This window comes from Haliotis rufescens, unplaced genomic scaffold (genome assembly GCF_023055435.1).
Source record: "Haliotis rufescens isolate VD_foot unplaced genomic scaffold, xgHalRufe1.0.p SCAF_6, whole genome shotgun sequence".
Lineage (NCBI taxonomy): Eukaryota > Metazoa > Mollusca > Gastropoda > Lepetellida > Haliotidae > Haliotis > Haliotis rufescens.
This window is the reverse complement of record NW_025964334.1, coordinates 49,806,094-49,829,671: the sequence shown is the minus strand read 5'-3', so window position 1 is coordinate 49,829,671 and position 23,578 is coordinate 49,806,094. Positions and strand designations below refer to the sequence as shown.

The 23,578-nt window shown below is 37.9% G+C and overlaps 1 protein-coding gene across 2 annotated transcripts; it reads right to left on the bottom strand.

The window, feature by feature from the left end:
- Positions 1-4,875: 4,875 nt before the first annotated feature.
- On the bottom strand, positions 4,876-11,663 carry LOC125374780 (notch homolog 2 N-terminal-like protein B). Of its 2 annotated transcripts, XM_048386333.1 has the most exons (7): positions 11,539-11,663; positions 11,266-11,283; positions 10,369-10,494; positions 9,174-9,299; positions 8,327-8,452; positions 7,478-7,603; positions 4,876-5,465 (listed from the first exon to the last, which is right to left on the bottom strand). In XM_048386333.1, the coding sequence occupies exons 1-7, from the start codon at positions 11,570-11,572 to the stop codon at positions 5,380-5,382; spliced, it is 642 nt and encodes a 213-aa protein (XP_048242290.1). In that variant the 5' UTR covers positions 11,573-11,663; the 3' UTR covers positions 4,876-5,379. The 2 variants fall into 2 exon arrangements, with proteins under 2 accessions (XP_048242290.1, XP_048242291.1); XM_048386334.1 differs by lacking the exon at positions 7,478-7,603.
- Positions 11,664-23,578: the final 11,915 nt, after the last annotated feature.

Genomic DNA, 23,578 nt, shown 5'->3' with positions numbered 1-23,578 from the left:
TTCTATATATATTTGTAGATATGAAGCATTCTAGTTAATTGTGGATGCATTGGGCAGACAGAATTGTGTTTATTTCCAGGCCATCCTGATCGTCGTTTACTACTATAAGGTGTATGGTTGGAGGCAAGATCAAAGGCGCCGCACAGCATTTATTAGATAACAGACGGGGTCGTCCGTTTCGCTTTGAACAACCACCCCACCTGTCTGTAGGTGTTATATAATCGGTGCGCAAATAATTGTGTCAAGTCCACTGCCGGGCTGATGCGGTGTCAGTGTCAGCGATGAACATGAATGCTCAAATTATAGACTTGTAGCACTCACAAGTTGCTTAGCCAAATTATTTGAAAAGTGTATATTCAATCTCTGATAACAGGAAATATAACCTTAGAAAAAGATTCAACATACAAACAATCAAATGTAGAACACAGTCCTATGCTTATTATCATTTCTTCTGGATATGATCAACCTGCGGAACCCTCTATCCGATGAAGTAACTAATGCTCGCTCATTAAAAGAAATCAAATCCTTAATTAATCGTTCTGATGCAATTACTAATAATTTTGACTTCAAATATTTTCATAGATCATGCCAAATTGTCCACTGTCGCCTTAGGCTCGGCTGCAGTGACTTAAACGCTGATAAGTTTAGACGACATGTATCAGACATACCAGACTGCACTTGTGGATATCACCTTGAAGATGCAATTCACTTTTTCTATAACTGTTAAAAAATACGATAATATCAGAAACACTGTGTATTTCTACACACATGGGTATGGTCTAAAAAATATATTACATGGCAGTAGTTAAGCAGTTCTACAAACATGACTCTTCTTAAATCAGTTCATGACATCATTGTCAAAAGCAAAAGGTTTGAGTAGCTTAATTTTATGCATGTAGTAAAGGAAAACTGCATTACTTTATTTCAAAGACACCACTTGCTTGCTTTCATTTGTGCATTTTGTATGTTTATGTTCATCACTCTCTTATATATATCCAGCTGTTGTTAAGTTGTTACCTGGAGAGGTATTACATAAGCATGTTTTGCTTGTTTACCGATCCAGATTTCTTTTGAAATAAAAATACGTTTAAGCCAACACACAGCTAACCGTAAAACACATGATTGTAAACTATTCAAAAAGGGGCACTAATCTCTTGCTTCTTCTCGGGTGTCGGACTCAAACTCATTTATTCTTAGAATAACATGACATACAATTATCTACAATTTTTATTATGTACAATTTAATAAAAATAGGATACGTGGATACAAATACAATTTACCAATTGTATTGTACACATTGTTATGGAATTTAGATAGGCCTTTAAGATTTCTCACACTGTTAGTGGTCATAATTTTCTTAAATGTTTGGAAACTTAAGATATTGCTTATTTAAGAGTTCATATCGCCGTTGGTGAAAAGCTTCACATCGGAATATATAATGCAATTCATCTCCCACGGCGATAGAATCACAGAGTGGACACTGGTTGTCTTCCCTGGGAATGTTCAGCCATCGACCAGTTTCAACTGGTACTCCTTGGTTAGAAAGTTCTGACTTTTAGTATTGGGAGAAATATTGATTTTGAGAGCAGTAGATATTTCGCAAATGAAGGTTGATTCTTCAGGTAACACGACCTTTGGATTTCCGCTTGGGCTTACTAGCTGCCGTGAGTCAATTTGCTCGTTAACGCAACCGAGCGTGACAAGAGACTGGGCTACCAGTCTGCAAGGACAGCTAAATAAACTTACGCATTTTTGAAAACTGATTGGTTACCCGTGATCTATGAAGATTTCAACAAAGGGCGCATGGTAATTAATTTCTTCAGCCTAATCAAACAGACAAATAACGGCGAAAGCTCATCGGATGTCGTCATTGGGAAATACCCCTGATTGTTACAGTTTGATAATAAAAAAGTATCCCTGAGTGAAAGCATTTGCGGATTTCGGATTGCGTGGATGATACAATTACTACTCCCTTGTTGTCATCCACATTTTCTGGTATAACCCTACACTTAAGTATTTGTCGTAATTCACTTGCTGCTCAGTTAATGAATTTATAACATGTATTCTTAGTTGTAGCACCACTCAGATTACCCGATAAAGGTTCAAATTTGGTCTTTCTTGTACCTGGGGTAATTATTTAATCTAAATCCAGGTTTGAAGTGAGGTGGAATGTGAGTTATGCACGTCGCAGCCCAGCAAGTGATGTATGATCAGTTGCTTTACTTTTTTTGTAAATCAACTGATCATTCCCAGACATCAAAGGATCAACAGGAAATACGTTGATTGATTAATTACTGTTATCTTGCACAGTGGATATGTCAAAAGTAAGTGTTTACATGTGAAGGTAGAGTTACTAAACCTAGGGAATACTCATATCATGGCGTGAAGTACAGATGTAAAAACAACATACTTTGTTCAAAGGGTAACCGATAATACACTGACTGGTTGTTCATTGTTATCTAACTCAATGCATGTTTTTAAGAACCGTGGACATTATAAAAATAGTTGTCTCAGCTAACTTGGCACCTATGTGAAACAATTGAAACAAAATAAGTGATCAGTTAAGAAACAAACACGGGTTATACTATTCGATACATTTAAATAACGTTTAAAAACGATATATTTAAATATTTTAATATATTTCATATATATTCCAAATATTGTCTCCAAATAATTATTATTAAAGTATTTGATTCTCACATAGACATTTTACATCGAATAAGTATTTTTGTACAGCTGCAGACGCAATGGATATTGTTCCTGTATGTTGATATTCCCGGATACATTATAACTTTGTTAGGTTGTTATAATGATTTTTGCATTTTGTTTTCATTCATTCGCTGCAGCTTTGAACAGAATCATTCTTGTTCCTTTCCGTTTGGTTGGGAAGTTTTTCGATGCGCGATAGACGGTGTTTTCACAAGTATTTTCTTTTGTAAGCGTGTATATGTTACAGTCAATGTGTAAAATATGATTCACTCAGGCAATTTATTAAATATCTAAATATTTCAGTCATTTTACAAATTGACTGAATAATCCATTCATTTATTTAACCGACTGACTAAAAATGATAAAGACGACCAAGAGAGCTTAAACACATCACAATATATTAATTATGCTAAGAAAAGAAGCCAAACAATACAGAACTGTACTTGGTGATGGTATTAATTATAAACATAAACAAATATTTGGAATTCGTTATCATATTAATAAAGATGGACATATTTTTCAGTTAATTTGTAAAATAAACTGAATGTTTAGGCGTTTTAATACATTTCCTTAGTGAAATCTGTTTACATTTTGAATGTAAACATATACACACGGTAAAATAAGCAATGTTCAGTGAAATATTTACTCTGTGTTGCAAGTCAAAATAGTGTACACGAAGATCACAATTACCAAGCAAGTGACTTATCAAAACTGCATCACCATTACCGATGCTCCCCACAAATATACCTACATTTCAAAAACTGTATTTCATTTTTGTTGATCAGTGTGACCATACGTCCTTATACTTTCAATTAAAATGCGCTTACGAATGGCGAGCACAGGTCGCGAACAAGTCTAGATTTCTGCTATATCATCCGGGTACTCACTGGGAAAATACAGTAATGCACAGGTAACAACTACTCCCGCGGAATTGCTTTAGATCAGTGTCCTTTGTACGTTGAAATACTATATATTGTGAAAGACAAAATGATGTATCAAGGATCAAGTAGAAGATACATTGACCGTTGCGCTGGGAGTTTATTCAACAGACCGTGAAAATAACACTGCTGTATCTTATTATTTATTTTAGATGATGCAGGCAAAGCTCACTTCTCCTGGCGGCCATTATCAAACGGCCAGCTAAAACACAACCCCGCGCTTACTTCTACAGGTCTCTTCCTGTAGTACGGTAATTAGTATTCTCTCCCTCAAGTGTATCCTCAATGATATAACCCACCCTCATTAATTACATGCTGCTCTTTTCCAGCCTCACGGCTATGGAGCTGTGATAAAGAGTCCAAGTCATCATAAAGTAATTAGGGTCCAATAAAAACAATGCGCCGCCAAACCTCATACATATTATCACTGAAAGTCGTACTACAGACGGTTAATGTCAAATCACAATAAAAGCATTTCAATTGCAATAACATGTTCCAGGACCATGTATTCTCTTAACACCATCGGATTTAGAAGCAATGGTCGTATAAAACAAAACAGATCTATTTAATCGCAACAGTATTCATGTTATTCCCACAAAATCACATAAAGAAAGGAGACATTAGGAAATACATGTGTATTATCATTTTTCGTCAGGATAACTAAATTTTCTCTCCTTGTTACCACCTCCAGGTTCAGCTTAAGACGGGTCCTCCTTTGGTCAAAAGTTTGTTCCCCCTCTAATGAGTGTGTCACGCGTTGCACACGAGTGGCGGACGGGGTGCACACCCGTGTGCAACGCGTTGCACACGGGTCTCACACGCGTGACCAACCCGATGCACACTAGTTGCGTAACGCGTTGCCCATGCGTGTAAGGGGAATGAACTTCTAGGCAGTAGTGTAAGCTCCGCCCACTAGAGTGCGGTAGTTACTACCGCAGATGGACCTTTAACTTTCTGAAAGGTATATAGTACACCTCTTTGATCAGTTTTGAGAATAAGATGTACATCTATAACAGTTCTATATAAGACGGTATACATTTAACTTGATATGACTAAGACTATGCGTAGTTTCGTTGAGGCCCTCATATTGTGAAGATGTATTGCGTGTTACCTAGCATTGAGAACTTTGATGTAGTTATATAATAGACAGATATTCAAGGTTAGACAGACGCCTTATACTTATTCAATGCATTGTGACACGCCACGATGAATAAAAACACCCACACACTTTGTTTTTAAGTACTAGTCTTTATTCAATTGTATGAAATACACATGATCATTTGTAAGATATTGAACCCAATTTGCAACTGCCACTGCAGCTAGAAAGTTGGATAACATTTACTCTGTGTCAGTAGTCACTCGGGGAGAGGCCCACGTCATCAGTAACATGTTATCAAAGGCCGAAATGTTAGAGATTTTGTCTTTTTAGCTGCAGTGAACCAACCTGATCCTGTTACGGATTATCGCAGTTAATGATAACAAAAATCATTAGTCTTATTAAAACAAACTGAAAGTTAATGAAACACTCACACCAAACCAAGTCAGCATCTTGTTTGAAAATTTGTAAACTATAAGCCCATCTTCTCAAGTGTATCATTGAATCATAAGCTTCCATAAAATAATGATGAATAATAGAAATATGACTGATTTAAGATTAATCAGTTACGTTATAATTACATATATTAAATGTTATCTGTAATGCTGCCTTGTTGTTTATCACGGTAGAGCCATCTCAAAAGTTATGTGCCCTTGTGGTGAACCAATACGATGCAAATCCGAGGATCATCAGGTAAGCTGACATTCTCACAACGACGGCGCCTGTTATGAATACAAAATGGATATTGATCTTATATAATGTTTGAGACCTATATAACACAATCTTCCTCACCAACAAAAGAACCTGGTACAAGTTCTTGAAACCCTAAATAGTTTTCGATTTCGATCTGGAACTCTTATTCATCGTCAAATTGTGACCAAGTTAGGTATACATACTTGAATGTAAGTGATCAGGGTAGATATAGATATAACTCACACAAATGACAAAGAACGATGAACACGATAAGGGATGAATAGATGAGGTGATACGGTAACTGCAGAGGTTGAAATATCGACTACGATTCCGCCGCATAATAAGCGAACGCGGATGTCCATAGCTTAGTACCATAACAAGAACACTAGATTCTAACACAGATCTCTAGGGGATATTATTACGATGTTAATGAACTTGGAGTCAACAATGATTATGTAAATAATAAAATAATAGGATTTGCTAGCGCTAACACAAGGATATATGAACAGTGTATATTATGTTTCGTTCTCAGCTTCCTGGATTGTCTAGTTTAGAATGGATATTTTAAAGCGAACAATGCTGTCTGAGGCATTAACCAAGGTTCACTCGTACATCTACTCTTATTATTATACATGTAACCCTGTATTGCGTCCGGTTGGAGTGAGTGAGTGTGGTTTTACGCCGTTTAAGCAATATTCCAGCAATATCACGGCGGGGACACCAGAAATGGGCTTCACACATTGTACCCATGCCGGGTCTTCGGCGTGACGAGCGAACGCTTTAACCACGGTTGGAACGACACGACGCTCAAAATGCTTGTCATGATACGACATGATTTACATGAATGAAACAAGCAGTGGCATCACCAGTACGTTCTCAAACAAACCTTTGCAGTCGCAAGGGATTCACAATATCAAAGCGTAAATCTGAAAGATCTCTTTTCCCTTGTTAGCGGGCATCTCATTATCAGCTATTTGAAAGAACTTGGTCTGTATAATAAATTATAAATATGTATGTGAATAATTAAATGCTTGTTTTTAAATTTGATGTGATGTTATTATCAACTGACATTATTGAAGGTTCTGTCCAGGAGGTTAACGTAGCGTAAAAATATTGTCCCCATGTGTGGCACATAATCCTATCATAATCGATGTTACTATCATCAACCAGTATTTTTAAACCAACTCATTGGTGACAATGTTTGGCTAGTTTTATACACAACCACCAGTAGCCAAAGGGATGACGTAAATCCTGCTTGGGTATCATGCAGGAAGCAGAGGTACCGTAAGTGCCTATGATCCCCAGCGAGGTGGCCCAGCTTGGGTAACTGGTGGCCTATAGCCCGTATTTTAAAACTGTATTATACTGTTATGCTCAAATATGTTTCATAAATTGTTTAAAAATAGTATGCATGAATTGATTTTAAATATTACTTTGCATCGATGACTCAATCGTCGCTATATGGCTTGAATAATGGTGATGCGACGTTAAACTCTCTCACTCACTCACACTCAAACAAGCTGGGAAATCACGACAACATAAAAGCTCCCATCTCATCTGATAAGTCGTTCAGAATCAGGCGGGCGAAAATCATGCAAAGTAGCTGATGAATTGTTTTAAGATGGTGACGTGACATCTCAAACGAAGCTATCATGGTGTGTGGGTGGATCCATTATATATATCCTAAAAAATATAGAAACAATACAATACCTAACGGGGGATGATAGTTTACTTGATCATAAATACCTATCCTAGGATATGATTTGGATTCAAAGGAACAAAATGTTGTGGATAACCATTGACATATGCAGTCATTTTTCTATACAGATGTAAACATGAATGACTTCTCTTTCACGAATTACTGTAATATTTCATCTGATACATGGAACCTTTTAACAGTACAACATGATACCTAAAAATCAGTGAGAAAAAAATAGGAAATTGGGGCACTCAAATTAGAAATTTGCGATTGGTCAGAACGTCTTACTTTCTGTGGAAGAGAAACATAATCTCGACAATCTGGTAACTTAAAGTCGCCTACCATTCTGACATGTGTCGCCGGTGTATCCACCGATACATTTGCATACGGCTGGAGGGCTGCTCACGTCACAAGTACCGCCATTCAAGCATTCACTTCCTCCGTCTGTGCATATAGCTGCTGAAGGAGCTGAAATATATGTACATTAACTACATAATGATGTACATTTAAAATTTCTACATACCTTTCTCAGTTGGCTTATATGTATATGTCGCCAAACGTTCACATATCAAGATAAATTAGCAAGGATCCAATTGCCTCAGGGGATTCTCACATACTTGCGATCTTTCATAAACCTGCTGTGCATCCATCATATCAAGTGGATGAGTACGACTTTCGGTATTTTTGAAAAATTAGCACCATATTACAGGGAAGAAAACAAGGAGGGGTCCCACACACTGAACCCCAGACTAACATTTAGTACCAGAAATAAAGTTGTCTCTTTACAAAATATCCATTTAAATAAAACAAAGTAAAGTTCAAATGAAGCTGAGAACAATCCTTACAGCTGAGGCAACCTAGATTTGCGTTAGATTCCTTAAGTAATATATAATCTCTTGGATCTGGAAGACAGACCAATTGCACCCATGTAGTAAATTTAAATATGTACACTCGGCGCCATGCTTTAACTTCTTGGCTAACCCATCGCACCCTATTATCCGTAGACACCATTTGGACATGTAACTATGGTATCGTCCTATTGAATAAGATGTTAAGCTCATTCCAGACATACATGTAACTACGGGTGACAGTGGCTGCAGCATTTGAAACAGTTTACGTATTAGGAATTGAAGATCAAATATGAGTTTCGACAATTGGAGATGAATATTGTTGTAGTAACATGTCACCTACCATTCTGACATGTGTCGCCTGTGTATCCACCGATACATTTGCATACGGCTGGAGGGCTGCTTACGTCACAAGTACCGTGATTCAAGCATTCACTTCCTCCGTCTGTGCATATAGCTGCTGAAGGAGCTGAAATATATGTACATCAACTACATTATGATGTACATTTAAAAGGTCTGCATACCTTTCTCAGTTGGCTTATATGTATATGTCGCCATACGTTCACATATCAAGATAAATTAGCAAGGATCCAATTGTCTCAGGGGATTCTCACATACTTGCGATCGTTCGTAAACATGCTGTGCATCCATCATATCTCATGGATGAGTACGACTTTCCGTATTTTTGAAAAATTGGCACCATATTACAGGGAAGAAAACAAGGAGGGGTCCCACACACTGAACCCCAGACTAACATTTAGTACCAGAAATAAAGTTGTCTCTTTAAAAAATATCCATTTAAATAAACCAAAGTAAGGTTCAAATTAAGCTGAGAACAATCCTTAGAGCTGAGGCAACCTAGATTTGCGTTAGATTCCTTAAGTAATATATTCTCTTGGATCTGGAAGACAGACCAATTGCACCCATGTAGTAAATTTAAATATGTACCCTCGGCGTCATGCTTTAATTTCTTGGCTAACCCATCGCACCCTATTATCCGTAGACACCATTTGGACATGTAACTATGGTATCGTCCTATTGAATAAGATGTTAAGCTCATTCCAGACATACATGTAACTACGGGTGACAGTGGCTGCAGCATTTGAAACAGTTTACATATTAGGAATTGAAGATCAAATATGAGTTTCGACAATTGGAGATGAATATTGTTGTAGTAACATGTCACCTACCATTCTGACATGTGTCGCCTGTGTATCCACCGATACATTTGCATACGGCTAGAGGGCTGCTTACGTCACAAGTACCGTGATTCAAGCATTCACTTCCTCCGTCTGTGCATATAGCTGCTGAAGGAGCTGAAATATATGTACATCAACTACATAATGATGTACATTTAAAATGTCTACATACCTTTCTCAGTTGGCTTATATGTATATGTCGCCATAGCTTCACACTTCAAGATAAATTAGCAAGGATCCAGTTGTCTCAGGGGATTCTCGACCGCCTCCGTGGTCTTGTGGTAGAGCGTCCGCCCGGAGAGCGGAAGGTCCAGGGTTCGATCCCGGGCCGCGTCATACAAAAAGACGTTAAAAGATTGTACTTGTTGTTACCCTGTCTGGCGCTCGGCATTAAGGGGCTAAAACAAGGACTGGTCGGCTCGGAGTCAGTATACTGTGTCTGAGTGGGGTATTCATGTTAAACTGCGGCATGGTATCTCAGTGAGCTAGCACTATAAATCGGCATCAGTCCGGACTAGTACAAGCAGCCACACACACACATACACGTGCATGCACGTCGCTATATAAGTGCAATAATCTTGGACGCGACGTTAAACCCAATTTCACCTCACCTCACCTCAGGGGATTCTCACATACTTGCGATCTTTCATAAACGTGCTGTGCATCCATCATATCAAGTGGATGAGTACGACTATCGGTATTTTTGAATAATTTGCACCATATTACAGGGAAGAAAACAAGGAGGGGTCCCACACACTGAACCCCAGACTAACATTTAGTACCAGAAGTAAAGTTGTCTCTTTACAAAGTAAAGTTCAAATGAAGCTCAGAACAATCCTTAGAGCTGAGGCAATCTAGATTTGCGTTGGATTCCTTTAGTAATATGTTCTCTTTGATCTGGAAGACAGACCGATTGCACCCATGTAGTAAATTTAAATATGTACACTCGGCGTCATGCTCTAACTTCTTGACTAACCCATCGCACCCTATTATCCGTAGACACCATTTGGACATGTAACTATGGTACCGTCCTATTGAATAAGATGTTAAGCTCATTCCAGACATACATGTAACTACGGGTGACAGTGGCTGCAGCATTTGAAACAGTTTACATATTAGGAATTGAAGATCAAATATGAGTTTCGACAATTGGAGATGAATATTGTTGTAGTAACATGTCACCTACCATTCTGACATGTGCCGCCTGTGTATCCACCGATACATTTGCATACGGCTAGAGGGCTGCTTACGTCACAAGTACCGTGATTCAAGCATTCACTTCCTCCGTCTGTGCATATAGCTGCTGAAGCAGCTGAAATAACATATACATTGAATGAAATATAGTGCATTAAGACTGTGTCAACGGTACTTCCTAAATAGCTAATTTTGTGGCTTACGAATTGCCAATTTTTGCGATATGGAAACAGTACTTTTTCAAATACTTCTTCATCGCCTCCACGGGAATTTCTGACTAGAATGTGTCTCCAGCAGCATTTTGTGGTCAGGCTCGGTGTCATCGTTATAAACAACATGCTCATCACATAGTCGGAATCGTCCAATCGACTCTGGCTGGATTATTGCTGAGTGCGTTTTTTCAACAAACAAAACTGACAAATCATCTATAGATTTTATTTATAGAAAACACAATTCTATCAATTTTTAGGACATGGCTGCAAAAGAATGACAGTGATTCTTTTAAGCGGGGGGAAGGGGGTGTGGGGGGTGTGTACATTTGAGAACCCGAAAATGATTTATGACAACTTCTTTTTCAGATAACATTCCATTATATCACACATTTCCCAAAATCATGAAACCACTGATCTGCATTTCAGCATGTAACAAGCAATGTATGAAAGAAAGGTAGTATGTACATGAGTGTTTTGAAATATCAACCAGTAATACTGCCAGTTCACACACACACACACATGTAGGACTAGACGTGAATACCTCAACCAACCAGACCTTGTCATTAATCCAGTGGTATATTTAAATCGACAATATATTCTTGAAAGCATAAACTTATTGAAATTAATTGTAAGCATAACTGCAATCACAACTGAGAAAAAAATAATAATGCACTCACCTGTGACAAACAGGAACGCTGTAAAGAACATCATGTTTTGGTATAAATATCTTGGATACTTGAAGTTGAAACAATTCAGAATTTATGGTCATGCTTTTACAACACATATGATCAGGAACATACATAAATTACACATCAAACAGAAGAGAAATTAGTCAAAGAAGCATTCAAATTAAGAGTGGAGATTTTCAAGATACGATACATAATAAGTGGACCTTACATCAATCGAAACAGTGGATTCAATATGGATTCAAAACAATATTTACCACTTACGCAGTAAAAGTCGAAAGACTGACAATTTCAGCATTGTGCCAGGCCTTTGGGTCGCTTTCCGTGTCAGTCAACGCACTCCAGTCAACACACAAACAACTCCGGTCGTCTCAGGCTTTTATATCGTCTGTTACCATGGGGTATTCTGTTGACAGTAACGCATGTGTCACGTACCCAGATAACCTTGATAAGGAGATGACTCACGTAAAACCTTATTAGACATATATCATGAATACGTTGTCAGCCTAACTAATTCAACTGGCTTTTTTATCAGCTCTGTGCCGGGAAGCCTGAACATTTATCAATTTCAAAACACTGTTTGACTGGTAAAGTTGGTTGGTTTTTTATGCCGTACTCTAGCACTATTCCAGCGTGATTTGCACTGAACAATGTTGTAGTAACAACTTTAAAGCATTAATGTGAATAACGTTACTGACCTGAAGTAAATAATATACAATTCTTATCACAGCCTTTTGGAATAGTATTACTCATATTACACAGGCTTTAACACATTAAGATGCCGAGTGAAATAATGTTCAGTTAGGCCTGTGATGTTATTCTTAAAAAATCAAGGATCATACTCAAAAGTCTGAAATAGCCGTCTTTTGGGTTTATTGTTGAGGCTATTTGGTGCCATACGTTTTGTTTTAATGTTTATTCAAAAGATGACCAGTTGCAGAGTAAATGCGACGCGAGCTCAGAGCAAGTCGGCCCTAGGCGATCATTCCAGCATCAACAAGTAAGCAAAGGAGTACGTGCAATTTGATCAAACGCATCTACTATGTTTTACGCTTATTAAGATGTAGCCTGTTGCCATTAAGACAGTCATGCCGACGACTTCAATGCAATATGCGATGTTTACTCGGCGGATAATGTGTAAAGTTCTCCTGCACTGCTATATGATCGGAGTGAGTGAGTGAGTTTGGTTTAACGCTGCTTTTAACAGTATTCCAGTTATATCGCGGCGTGTCAGCTTAATGTGGGAAGAAAGCCCGAAGTAATGCAGGTCCCAGACGTTTACCACTTCGGTGAAACCCACGAGCACGGGCATGATGCTGACAAACCTAGAAACATAATCGGGGCGAACCGGGATTCGAACCCACAATCAAAGGTTTCTGGCGTGCCCAAGGGACGCAACTTTGCACAGCAAATCGCAGCGCCTCAGACGACTGGGCTACCCGTGCCCCCATATGATCGGAGTGTCAAAAAAGTAAATGTCACAGTTACGTGACCGTCGCAATGGTTTAGTGTTGCATTTTCGCTCGGCACCAATATCATCAGGTTTGATGTTTTGCTCTTACATTGATATTAGACGCCGTTGTCAGTTAGATGAAAGTTCTTCAGTAGCAATCTCATCATTCTGTGGGTTCACTGGACACAGTTAAAAGAGAGTTTTGTAAGGCAAATAACCCCAAAACACACATTACCCTCCATTTACCGTCGAATGTGATAGTTGCCGAGCTTTTTCCTGTTTCCACATAAGATGGCTCTCATCTTGTGTTTGCCAGCCTCCGTCATTGATTTCATGCTTTGAGTAACATATGTGATCATTTACACTTCTCCCCAGAACGCATATGCAGTGAAGCACTACTTAAACTAACTCACGACACGACAAGGGGATGTCACACTTCGAACAGCCAAGTACGATGCCTTAAACGAATGTATAGTTTAGTGTGTTCTGATATTGTGATATATAGAGTTTTGTAATGGTGCAACACATACCACGGTTGTCTTCATGATTTTTATTCTTTAACTGCTTTGATGAAAAGGCTGCACATGCAGCGACGAAAAGTGATATCATCACTAAAGTAAAACTGTTATTCACATCTGATCCGTTTGAAAGTTAATTCTAATGTAATTAATAAAATAATATCCGTTCAACATCCAACAAATCCCATGGAAGGTTGTAAGCTGTAAGATATTATTAATATTTATAAGGATTTTATCTGCCCCAAACATCAGCGCGGGTTATATCGCCTTTACATGCATCCAGGAACAAGTGCTGAAAAGTAAGAATTCACAAATACTGATTGGAGACGATTTTCTCGAAAATAATATTATTTTCTTAATGACGAAAAACAACAGTTCCATCTGATCAATCGGTATTCTAAGTTTCAGCCTCATTATTTACTATCCAAACAAATAGGGGTTCATATAATATAAATATTATGTTATATACAAGAAATAACACAAAGATATGAAAACTGTGTTTTTACTTTTCTTTTTAAACATAATCTCCCTGCTCTTCAATACACTTCTCATATCGATATTGAAGCTTTTCAATGCAAATCAGGAAGACGTTTTCTGAACCCACCCTGAAAACCCCATTCAGGGCAGCTTTGAGGTCATTGTGGTTATTTCATTTTAGGAAACAGGTGGACATCACTTGGTACCAGGTCAGACGAGTATAGAGGGTGAGGAAACTCTTCGAAACCACATTGACGCACAGCAGCCTTTGCAAGTCGAGAGGTGTAAGAAGAGGCATTGTCATGAAGTAGTAGAACCCCAGCAGTCCTCCTCGCTCCTTTTTTGGATAGAATCCACCAGGCGATGAAGCAAATTAGCATAGTATGCACCGGTAATTGTCTTTTGACTTTCTAAGTAATTAACAAGGATCACACCCTTTGCATCCCAGAACGCACAGGCCATAACGTTTTTTGAATTTCTTTGGTGCCGGAAAAGTGGAATGGTGCCATTCTATGCATTGACGATTTGACTTGGGATCAAAGTGGTAGACCCATGTTTCATCACCCGTTACTAATCTCTATTTGAATTTGATGAAATCCTCCTCAATTATATTATTTCTAAATTATCTTTGGCAATGTCAGTTCTCTTTTTCTTGAGATCAGAATTTAGAAACTTTGGCACCCAACGAGCAGATATCTTATTCATCTGAAAATGTACATGAAGAATAGTTTTAATAGATCCATGGCTTAGACCTGTGTCTTCCTCAAGTTCAGCTAGGGCACTTATCCCCATACACTTGTGACATGCGGCCATGAATTTCTTGGGGAGTACTTTTCTCTGAAAGTAAAAATCTTGATGACTGCTCGATACTCGTTCTTTTACATTTCTCTGTCCATGTGGACCCCTATCACGTTCAACTGACTGTCACTAATATACATACGGCCTCAAGAGATCAAATACACTTGCAATGAACTACTCAAATTATGAGCTACATTGACTAGTTCACCTTCTTATGGCCGATAGTTGAAAGTTAGTCAGGCTTGGAACATTTTGACCAGCCTCGTATACCAAGTTATCCCTTAAACCTACATGTACATGTACACTTGCCAATTAGGCTTTTTTGTCATTTTTGTCATTTGTAACTAACACAATGCAACGTTCGTTGGCAAGCACTATCTGTAAACTATGTCGACTCTCTACCAAGCAATACTTTACACAATAATAATTTATTTCACGCCCGTAGTAACAATCGTCTCAAATAAGGAATTAAACATCTGTGTACACTTCGAACGTATGTGACGCTACTCTGAGGCTATTTACCCCACCTGGTGTGTGGTATACGTAACGTGACAAATTCAATCTGCAAACATCATTAGTTTTTATTTTCTTCTGTTTGTATGATATCTGTCCCACGTTTTCACACTGAACAGATTTAAAGTTGTAAGAAATCATTTCTTGTGCGTGATTCGGATTTAACGCTAAGGCCGGTTAATACGAAAGGAAAACCTGAAAAGCTTTCGTAACGATTCGATGAAATCCACGATTGTTTCTTTTTCAGTGATATGCACGACCGTATTAAGGGATTAAGCATTGCTGTGCACTGTAGTGAACATTTTGATAACATGCGCTTGAGAGTTTAGCAAGTGCGACACAACCACACGATCTATAGATTACCAGATTCTCTTTACACAGAGCAACTGCAACTTTTGTTGAAGACCAAGCTTTGACACATATTGACAGTACACTTATAGGTATTACACATATCACACGTAGGTGGCGTGTAGCACTACTACTGGTTAAATATGTTTCACTGCATTTCACTAGTTGCTTGTTTGTTATTCTAATATTTTTCCTGAAAAAAATGTTTATAATTGATCGTATTGTGGCGTGTTAACTACAGACTGACATAGACCACAATATGTCAAAATGTGGAAAGGTAATATCAGTGTTTTTTTTCTCGACATTTCACGATGTCTCACAAAGAACTGCAAACGAACGAAAGCTAAGCCATATCCAGATCACCAAGTGTAAAATGCCTGTCTGATGCAATACCTAATGGATATCTGTGGAAGGGTGTCAAAATCGACAATGGCGACATAAAGATCGCTTCTTTTGAGTAACGTGTATATGTCACAAACACTTCTATTTTATCCACATACCACATGTACATGTAAAACATGGGTTGAACCTACATTTTACCAAATATTGAATATCCAATCGAGTGGAGCAGTGTTTAACGGACCAGATGTCAATCAAATGATTTGGTTAAAATTACAAACACTGATAGCAACAACATAAACCGTCTTTGAATGTCAAGTTTTTTAGTAGTATATACTCAGCTTCATTAGTTTCAATTATATCAGTGGCAAAGAATGAGTGAGTCAGTGCATTGTACTCGGCCTCTTTTCCTGCAAGGGTGCGGGACACTGTGACTTTGCTACACATATGTGAGATAACCTACGTAGTAGCATACAGCTCAGTGTTGTGGTGTTCTGAATGATTGATGTCATCACTACAAACTATATTAAATGAAAATCTAATACATTGCAATAGAATCCTATTCCATATGAAGCATGTCATAACTTTCTAACTTTTTCGAGTACCAAGCTATTAATGAAGAGTGGATTTAAAGTTCCCTTTTCTTACAATGCAATGTTCGGTAAAGTGAGTGAGTGAATGAGTGAGTGAGTGAGATTTTACGCCGCTTTTAGCAATTTTCCCGCAATATCACGGCGGGGAACACCAGAAATTGGCTTCACACATCGTACCCATGTCGGGAATCGAACCCGGGTCTTCGGCGTGAAGAGGGAACGCTTTAACCACTAGGCTACCCGATACAGGTACCTTATCAAGCTAGTACCTTTAGCACTTGTTTGAAAATCTAGCTTGCAATCTTTCACTCACTTGCAAATTACAACATGCATAGTGCATTCTTATGGTTGCTGGTGATATGCAGCCATTTTTTATAATGTGTCGTCTGATAATTTTATTGTTCTAAAATTAGTTTTACAGTTATAATCTGTGATATATTGCTGGTTGTTGTACTGTCTTTCGACGACAGTTTTTTATAGATATTATACAAATGCTTAACTTGTTCAAGTCCCGATATTCCTGAAATATTGCTGATGTGATTTTAAATATTAACTCACTCACTTATGTAAAGACCTAATGTGATGATACTCGAGGCAATTTACCCCACCTGGTATATGACAGAATTTGGTAGCATAACATGTTGATTGTGCATACAGCATTAGGCATGACGATCTTCTGTTGGAATTTCATCTGTCAAGCACATTTTGAACAGGTTGAACGTCTTTATTCCATATACTGGGATCAATATGACATCGGATATGATATACATGTACAGAGGAGACAAACGTGGTGCATTTGATGGGTGTTACGCTGCTCTTAATATTCCAGTTATACCATGGCGTGTTAGCCTAATGTTGGAGTAATTTATAAGTCGGAAGTCAGAGTTTGTCACTTTGGAGAACTTGGAGCACGCATGTAGATCTGAGAAGCCAAGGGCAATAATTAGGCCGGATCTAGAATTAGATCCTGGTGGGATGTAAGGCTTGCAACACTAAGCAGAGAATTCCGACGCGTTTGGCAGCTGGACACATTATCAGGCTGAATGTGTGATCATAACAAACCACGACTAACGGATCCTGTTGGAGCTCAGAGACGCAATGCACCTTGCGTCACTATCATTTGTAGCTGATGTAAAAAAGACATTAATTATTGTTAGAGTCAAGTAGAAAACCCCGAAAGCAATCTCTATTTATTCCAACTAACATATATCATCAGATCCCATAGGAAGATCATGATCAAGCTCGAAATCACCGCCTCTGTTCAACCTGCAAATACAGGAGCATTTTCACTTTGATTCTTAAAAGTTATTTTAGATAAAAATATTTACCTCCGGTCAACTCAAAGTCTTACATTTGCGGGCGTTATCGAGGATTTCATTTGTAGGAGTCAGTGAGTGAGATAATACTTACAGTCACATCGGCAATATTTCACACATATTGTGACTAAAGTAATTTATACATTAAGAAAACATCAATTTAGACTATATAAAGACTGTCAGCAAAGCACAGTAAAATAACTAGACTTATCACAGATATATATTTAAAACTAGTGTGTTACCAAAAAAAGCTATTACTGAACACAACAGTACATTATAAAAACGGGTTTTAAATCGCCAGCAATTGAAGGTAGATCACCATACTCGGGACCTATAGGGGACTCATAACACCTTTGCTGCCTACATGGACCCCGGCAGGATTTACTCCATCCCTTCAGCCGTTGGCTATTGTATGCAAGTTTAGCCATCAATTAAAACTAACAAATGTACTACGATTAAGGTCGTGTTGAACCTAAATTAACTTTGAATGATGTTGAACTTACTCGGGGACAATAGTTTTACATTACTGTAACCCCCTTCGGGGATACAGCCACTAACAATCTCAGTTGCTTATTTTATCTACCTAATTTAAAACATTTATTTATTTTCAAAACATATTAATCAATAAGTTTCAAACAATTCTAGTTCCCTTTGAAACAATAATTAAATGAGAACTACCACTATTAACAAGATCCTTGACAGATGAACATTTGAAATATTTATCCCTTGTCATGCTTGACCGTGATTCTCTCATCACAAGGGATACAGAATGGAGGATTCTCATCTTTCAATAAATATTCATGAGTATATCTGCTGGGGCCAATATGACATAGCGGCCTCTTCAAATATGGACTGACAACCCAAGTAGGTGTAACCTATCGTTGGTTTACTTTGATGTAATGTATTAATACCTACCTGGGTGTCCCACTTCTTTTGCATTAGATCTCTGATGTAACATCTTATAGCAGGCCTATAATCACTGTATGGGATCGAAAGTCAGCCACTGTGTTACCAATGGCTGAAACAACGCTGGGTAACCAACAGAAAACTATGTCGTTGGCCAGTAGCTAGATCATTATGCGATTCAACAATTTCGATTAAGAGTGGATGCTGATAAGTCATAGTTTTCACAGCCTGAAGACACGAAAGAAAGTATGAAAATATTATGAACTCCTTATGCTTAGATTAATGCTTGATGTATCTAAGAGCTGTTAAAATGGCATTTGATTCTTCCGTGAAAATTGAACTATCATCTGGTGATCTGGGTGAGAAGGTTCTGGATCCAATGATAGTAGCGCTAGCAACTGCGTCGCCATCTTTGGACCCATCTGTAAATATATATTTGTATATATCATATTTATTTTTTAGTGGATTTTATTCATGTTTAGAAATGAGTTGGTTAGTTTCGGATTTCTTTAGTTTTGCTAATGTCAAGTCTATCTCCGGCTTTACCAGTTGCCAAGGAGGCGAAGACAAAAGGCGGTGAGGAGAAATATTTTCAAGGTTTATATTTGCAGCAGAAATGGCAGTTTTTATCCTTATTCCAAGAAGGGGAATAAGAGAAGATTTATGTTGGTAAGTTCCTCATATAGGGGATGAAAACGCAATCGCATGTTCCTCCATACACGATGGAGCCGTAATCGAATTTGAACTGATGAGTGCTCTATAGAGTTGGAGGAGACTAAGTATAGCGCCTTCATGCATTTGGCTTCAAGGTATTTTACGTGGGGTTGAAATAAATGTTCCGTGGCTATAAAAAATAAGTCATAAGAACTTTGCTTCGTTTACATATAGGCGAGCCATCTAAATAAAGTTCAGGATTTTTATGTGGCTTATATTTTCGACAAAAATGTATACAATTGATCTTTGGTTTAGAAAATTTAAAACCTTTTTCTGGTGACCATTTTCGAATTGTATTCAGACATAACTTTAATTGTCTTGCTGTAGTATGCATATGTGTGCGTTTTATTGCCAATAGAAATACATTGGTTGTAACAAAACGTAGCCTTTTCCCCCATTGGTTGATGTTCTTTTTCATCCCTCATACAAATAGAGTGGAAACTGTTATATGGACAGTGACGATGGTTTATCTCAAGAAAGTAGCTTCCTTCATGTGAACGTTCTTCTCTTTCACAACACCGACCATTTTAATGTAGGGACAGTCGGGGAACCACTGTTCATGTTCTACCCATGGGTCGGCAGTGGCTTCCCATCCTTTTAGACGAATGTCACATTTAAAACAAAAGCAGCTATCAGCACGATTCAAGTGGACGAATCACCCGTGAAGATCCGGGGTAGAATAGGTCTTCATCAACCCATGCTTGCCGTGAAAGGCGGATATGCTTGTGGTAAGAGGCAACTAGCGGGATCGGGTGGTCAGGCTCGCTGACTTGGTTTGATGCGTGTCATCGTATCCCAATTGCATGGATCGATGCTCATGATATCAATCACTGGATTGTCTGGTTCAGATTCGATAGTCGCCTTTTCCGACAAGCATAGTCGCCTTTTACGGCAAGCATGGGTTGCTGAAGACCTATTCTACCCCGGATCTTCACGGGTCTTTCCATAAAGTAGAAGACCACGTTGTCTCTAAAACCTGACTGTACATTAGACAATATTTCAGCATTGCCCTTTACAACTGCACTTCCTGTACGGCGTTCGTTGGCAGGCACTCTTCGACTTATGAAGACTCTCTAACAAGATATGCTTTACACAATAAATATTTGTTTCTTTTTCGTAAAAAGCACAACCATGTTACCAATTCAAGGAATTGAACATTGCTATACGTTGGTTAACATGCTCTTTGGATTTCAGCGAGGTCAAGTAGGCTTTCGTCATTACATACTTCGTAACAACCATATGTGTTAAAAACGGAGTGTCAGAACGGAGTATTCAATAAATTACGTTTGTTTGAACATTTGTAGGTATAAAACTTGTCGCACTGATTGAACTTCTTTCACTGCACCCCGTGTGGCATTAACATAAAATATATAGAAAAACGTACGATGATTAGAAACTAAAACAAGGAAATACAAGGAATAACGGATAATCTCTTCTAATGAATAAACTCATGAAAGTTCCTAAACCTGTTTACATCTCGCAGTTCGCTCTATGTGGGAAACAGCTTTGGGGTCAAAATTAAAGTAATCTAGATATTAATATAACATCCATAACAGTATAGGCATACAGGGTCGAAAGGCCAGACGGAACAAACCTTTATACCTGCAAGTATAAAATGTTAAAACGAGGTTCGACTGTAATTACAATGCCGACAAGGGAACATTCAGAAAAAAATAAAAACACTAGAAACTTCCATACACTAAGTTATGCTCGAAGCACACACTGGAAAGTTCCTCGAGATAGGTTTGGCGGAAGAAATGAGTCTTGAGTAGTGCTTTTATAGACACCACTTTCATATGACGTGTAACATTATAGCTGCATAATAATTTTATGTATCCTCGGTCTTATCGTCAAAATACCCGCACATGCTAGTTTCACCATAAGGAAAACGTCTTTGACCTGCATTATTTTTCTCCAAAGTAAACTTACAGGCCTCGATATAACAAAAAATCAGTTCAGAACAGCGATTAACCTAACTCACACACTCATTCATTAAAATGTTTGATAACATGACACACTTAATCCCCATTCATGACCCTTGAAGATCATGGGTAGAATAGGTCTTCAAAACCCAAACTTGTATAGGCGACTAACGGGATCGGGTGGACAGGCTCGCTGACGTCGATCGATGCTCATGATGTCAATCACTGGGTTGCCTGGTTCAGACTCGGATTATTTACAGACCGCCGTCATATAGCAGGAATACTGCTGAGTGCGAAATGTTATCTCATCTTGTGACCTGCCGAAGATTACATTTTGAATTGTGGCTGTGCCAGTCATGAAACTATCAACCGTGTCAGAACACGGGACGAGATAGATAATTATAATGTGACAAGTTAATTTTACATTAAAGCAGATTTCCTATGTGTGTTCCTGCCTTGAACGAATTCTGAAGATGTTAAATGATCGCACCACTTGACCTAGTTTTAAAAAGACTAAATTTCTTTAGATGGTTGACAATATCCAAGTATTAAATACAATTAATATAACTATTGCCCCCAGTAAGCACAACTTTAATATAAGATATTAAAACATGATTGCTCATTAATACATTACAACAGAAATGATTATATTTTACCAGTTTAAAACATGGTTGTAAACAAAAACATGGAATGTTATACAAGATACATTTCACAAGTATTAATCTATTATTATTATACTAAGTATGTGAATTATACAAGATTCCTTATTTATTTCAGGTTGATCTGAGGCTCACGCGTCTCAACTGTTGTTTTTTTAAAATTTGAAATATCTTTACGGACTATTTAAGGGATATCTGCTTCTGTACATTACATTAAAATCAAAATGATGCACATGTAGACTGAACATTTTCTGGCCATTAATTATTTGGGGTTTTGTATTTCATGACATGATTGTTTGGGTAGAAAAAAAGAAATATCATTTTGGAAAAAACATTGTTTCTAAAATTTCAGATTGAATATGTCCACAGGAATTCAATAAAAATAATACACCTCAATCTATGTAATCTGTCAACAATCAAAACCACAAAACATAAGCTTTGGTGAAAGGTGGGGACAGTAAATTATTCACTCTAGAGTATGCATTTTGGACAGGTCATTAAAAAATGGACGTCACAGACTAAACTCTCTGTATCTTAAAAGAACTCTACCTGATTATACTGCATGAAATTGTCAATTTTATGCGCACGACATGTGTGTATTGTACATGCTGTACCTTTGATCTTGTGGCATTTAATACTAATAAACTTGTCACTCGATGTAATAAAAAGTTACAGTTGAGAGGGGTGTTAACATTGTCAAATATTGTCGAATTATTGTATTTAACACCTAAATACTTTTTTCAAATTTGTTCTGAGACCAAAGGATTAAATGTAAGTTTGGCAAACCTTATCTTAATTCGTTCAGGTCAGGTTAAGGTGACGTAAGTGGAGTGCAACAACAGTTACTGGATACCTCCATTGTATTTATGTAATTATATACCTTCGATTGGTGGAGGCTACAGACCCACTGATAACCCTGTGTTGGTGTTGGCCTCCTAAGCAGAATATATTGATAATATTTCGAATCCACTTCATTTTAAGTTGTACAGTGGTGCCTCGTTTATACGGACACTTGCGTCATTTCACAATTCGTCCGTATAAACGAATTTCCGTATAACTGAAACCAGCTTCTTACTGGAAGAGTTACTTCCCTTCAATTATGCAACTCATGACAGATGACAGAGCACACAGATACATCCACTCAATCTTTATTCAAGACATACACGTTTCAATAAATCTGTCAGGGAAGTTTGAACTTTACCATAGTTTGAGGTTTGAATTTTAAACAATAATTCCAAATTCTCCAGATCGCCTGTGTTCTCGTAATATGTAATCAAGGTCTCTACACAAGCACAAGCTTCCTTGTGAGTGACTGTAGTGGGTTGGAGGGTCATTTATCGAATGGGATTACATGTACAATAAACAAGCTCGTCTCAAACGTAACTCAGTGTCACTTGGTTAATTGACTTCTCACGAATCAAAGGATTACCACTAGCGGAAGGATTACCACCAGCGGAAGTGTATTGTACGGTTAAGTGAGACAATTTTGTGTGCATTTCAGTGTTTTGTGTATGAAAATGACCATCCGGTTCCGGGAACTGAATGGCCGTATATACGGGTAAATTTAAATAGTAGTTATTAAAATAGACACAACACTAGCTAGCCAAATAAATAAACGAACGGACCCAAACATAGCTAAAACCACCACACTAGCATACATACACGAAAATTGACCAAATTGGTGTCACATTTACACGGACGGATTTTCAGATCCGACCTCCAAACACACAGGTTTCGGAGTCCATACC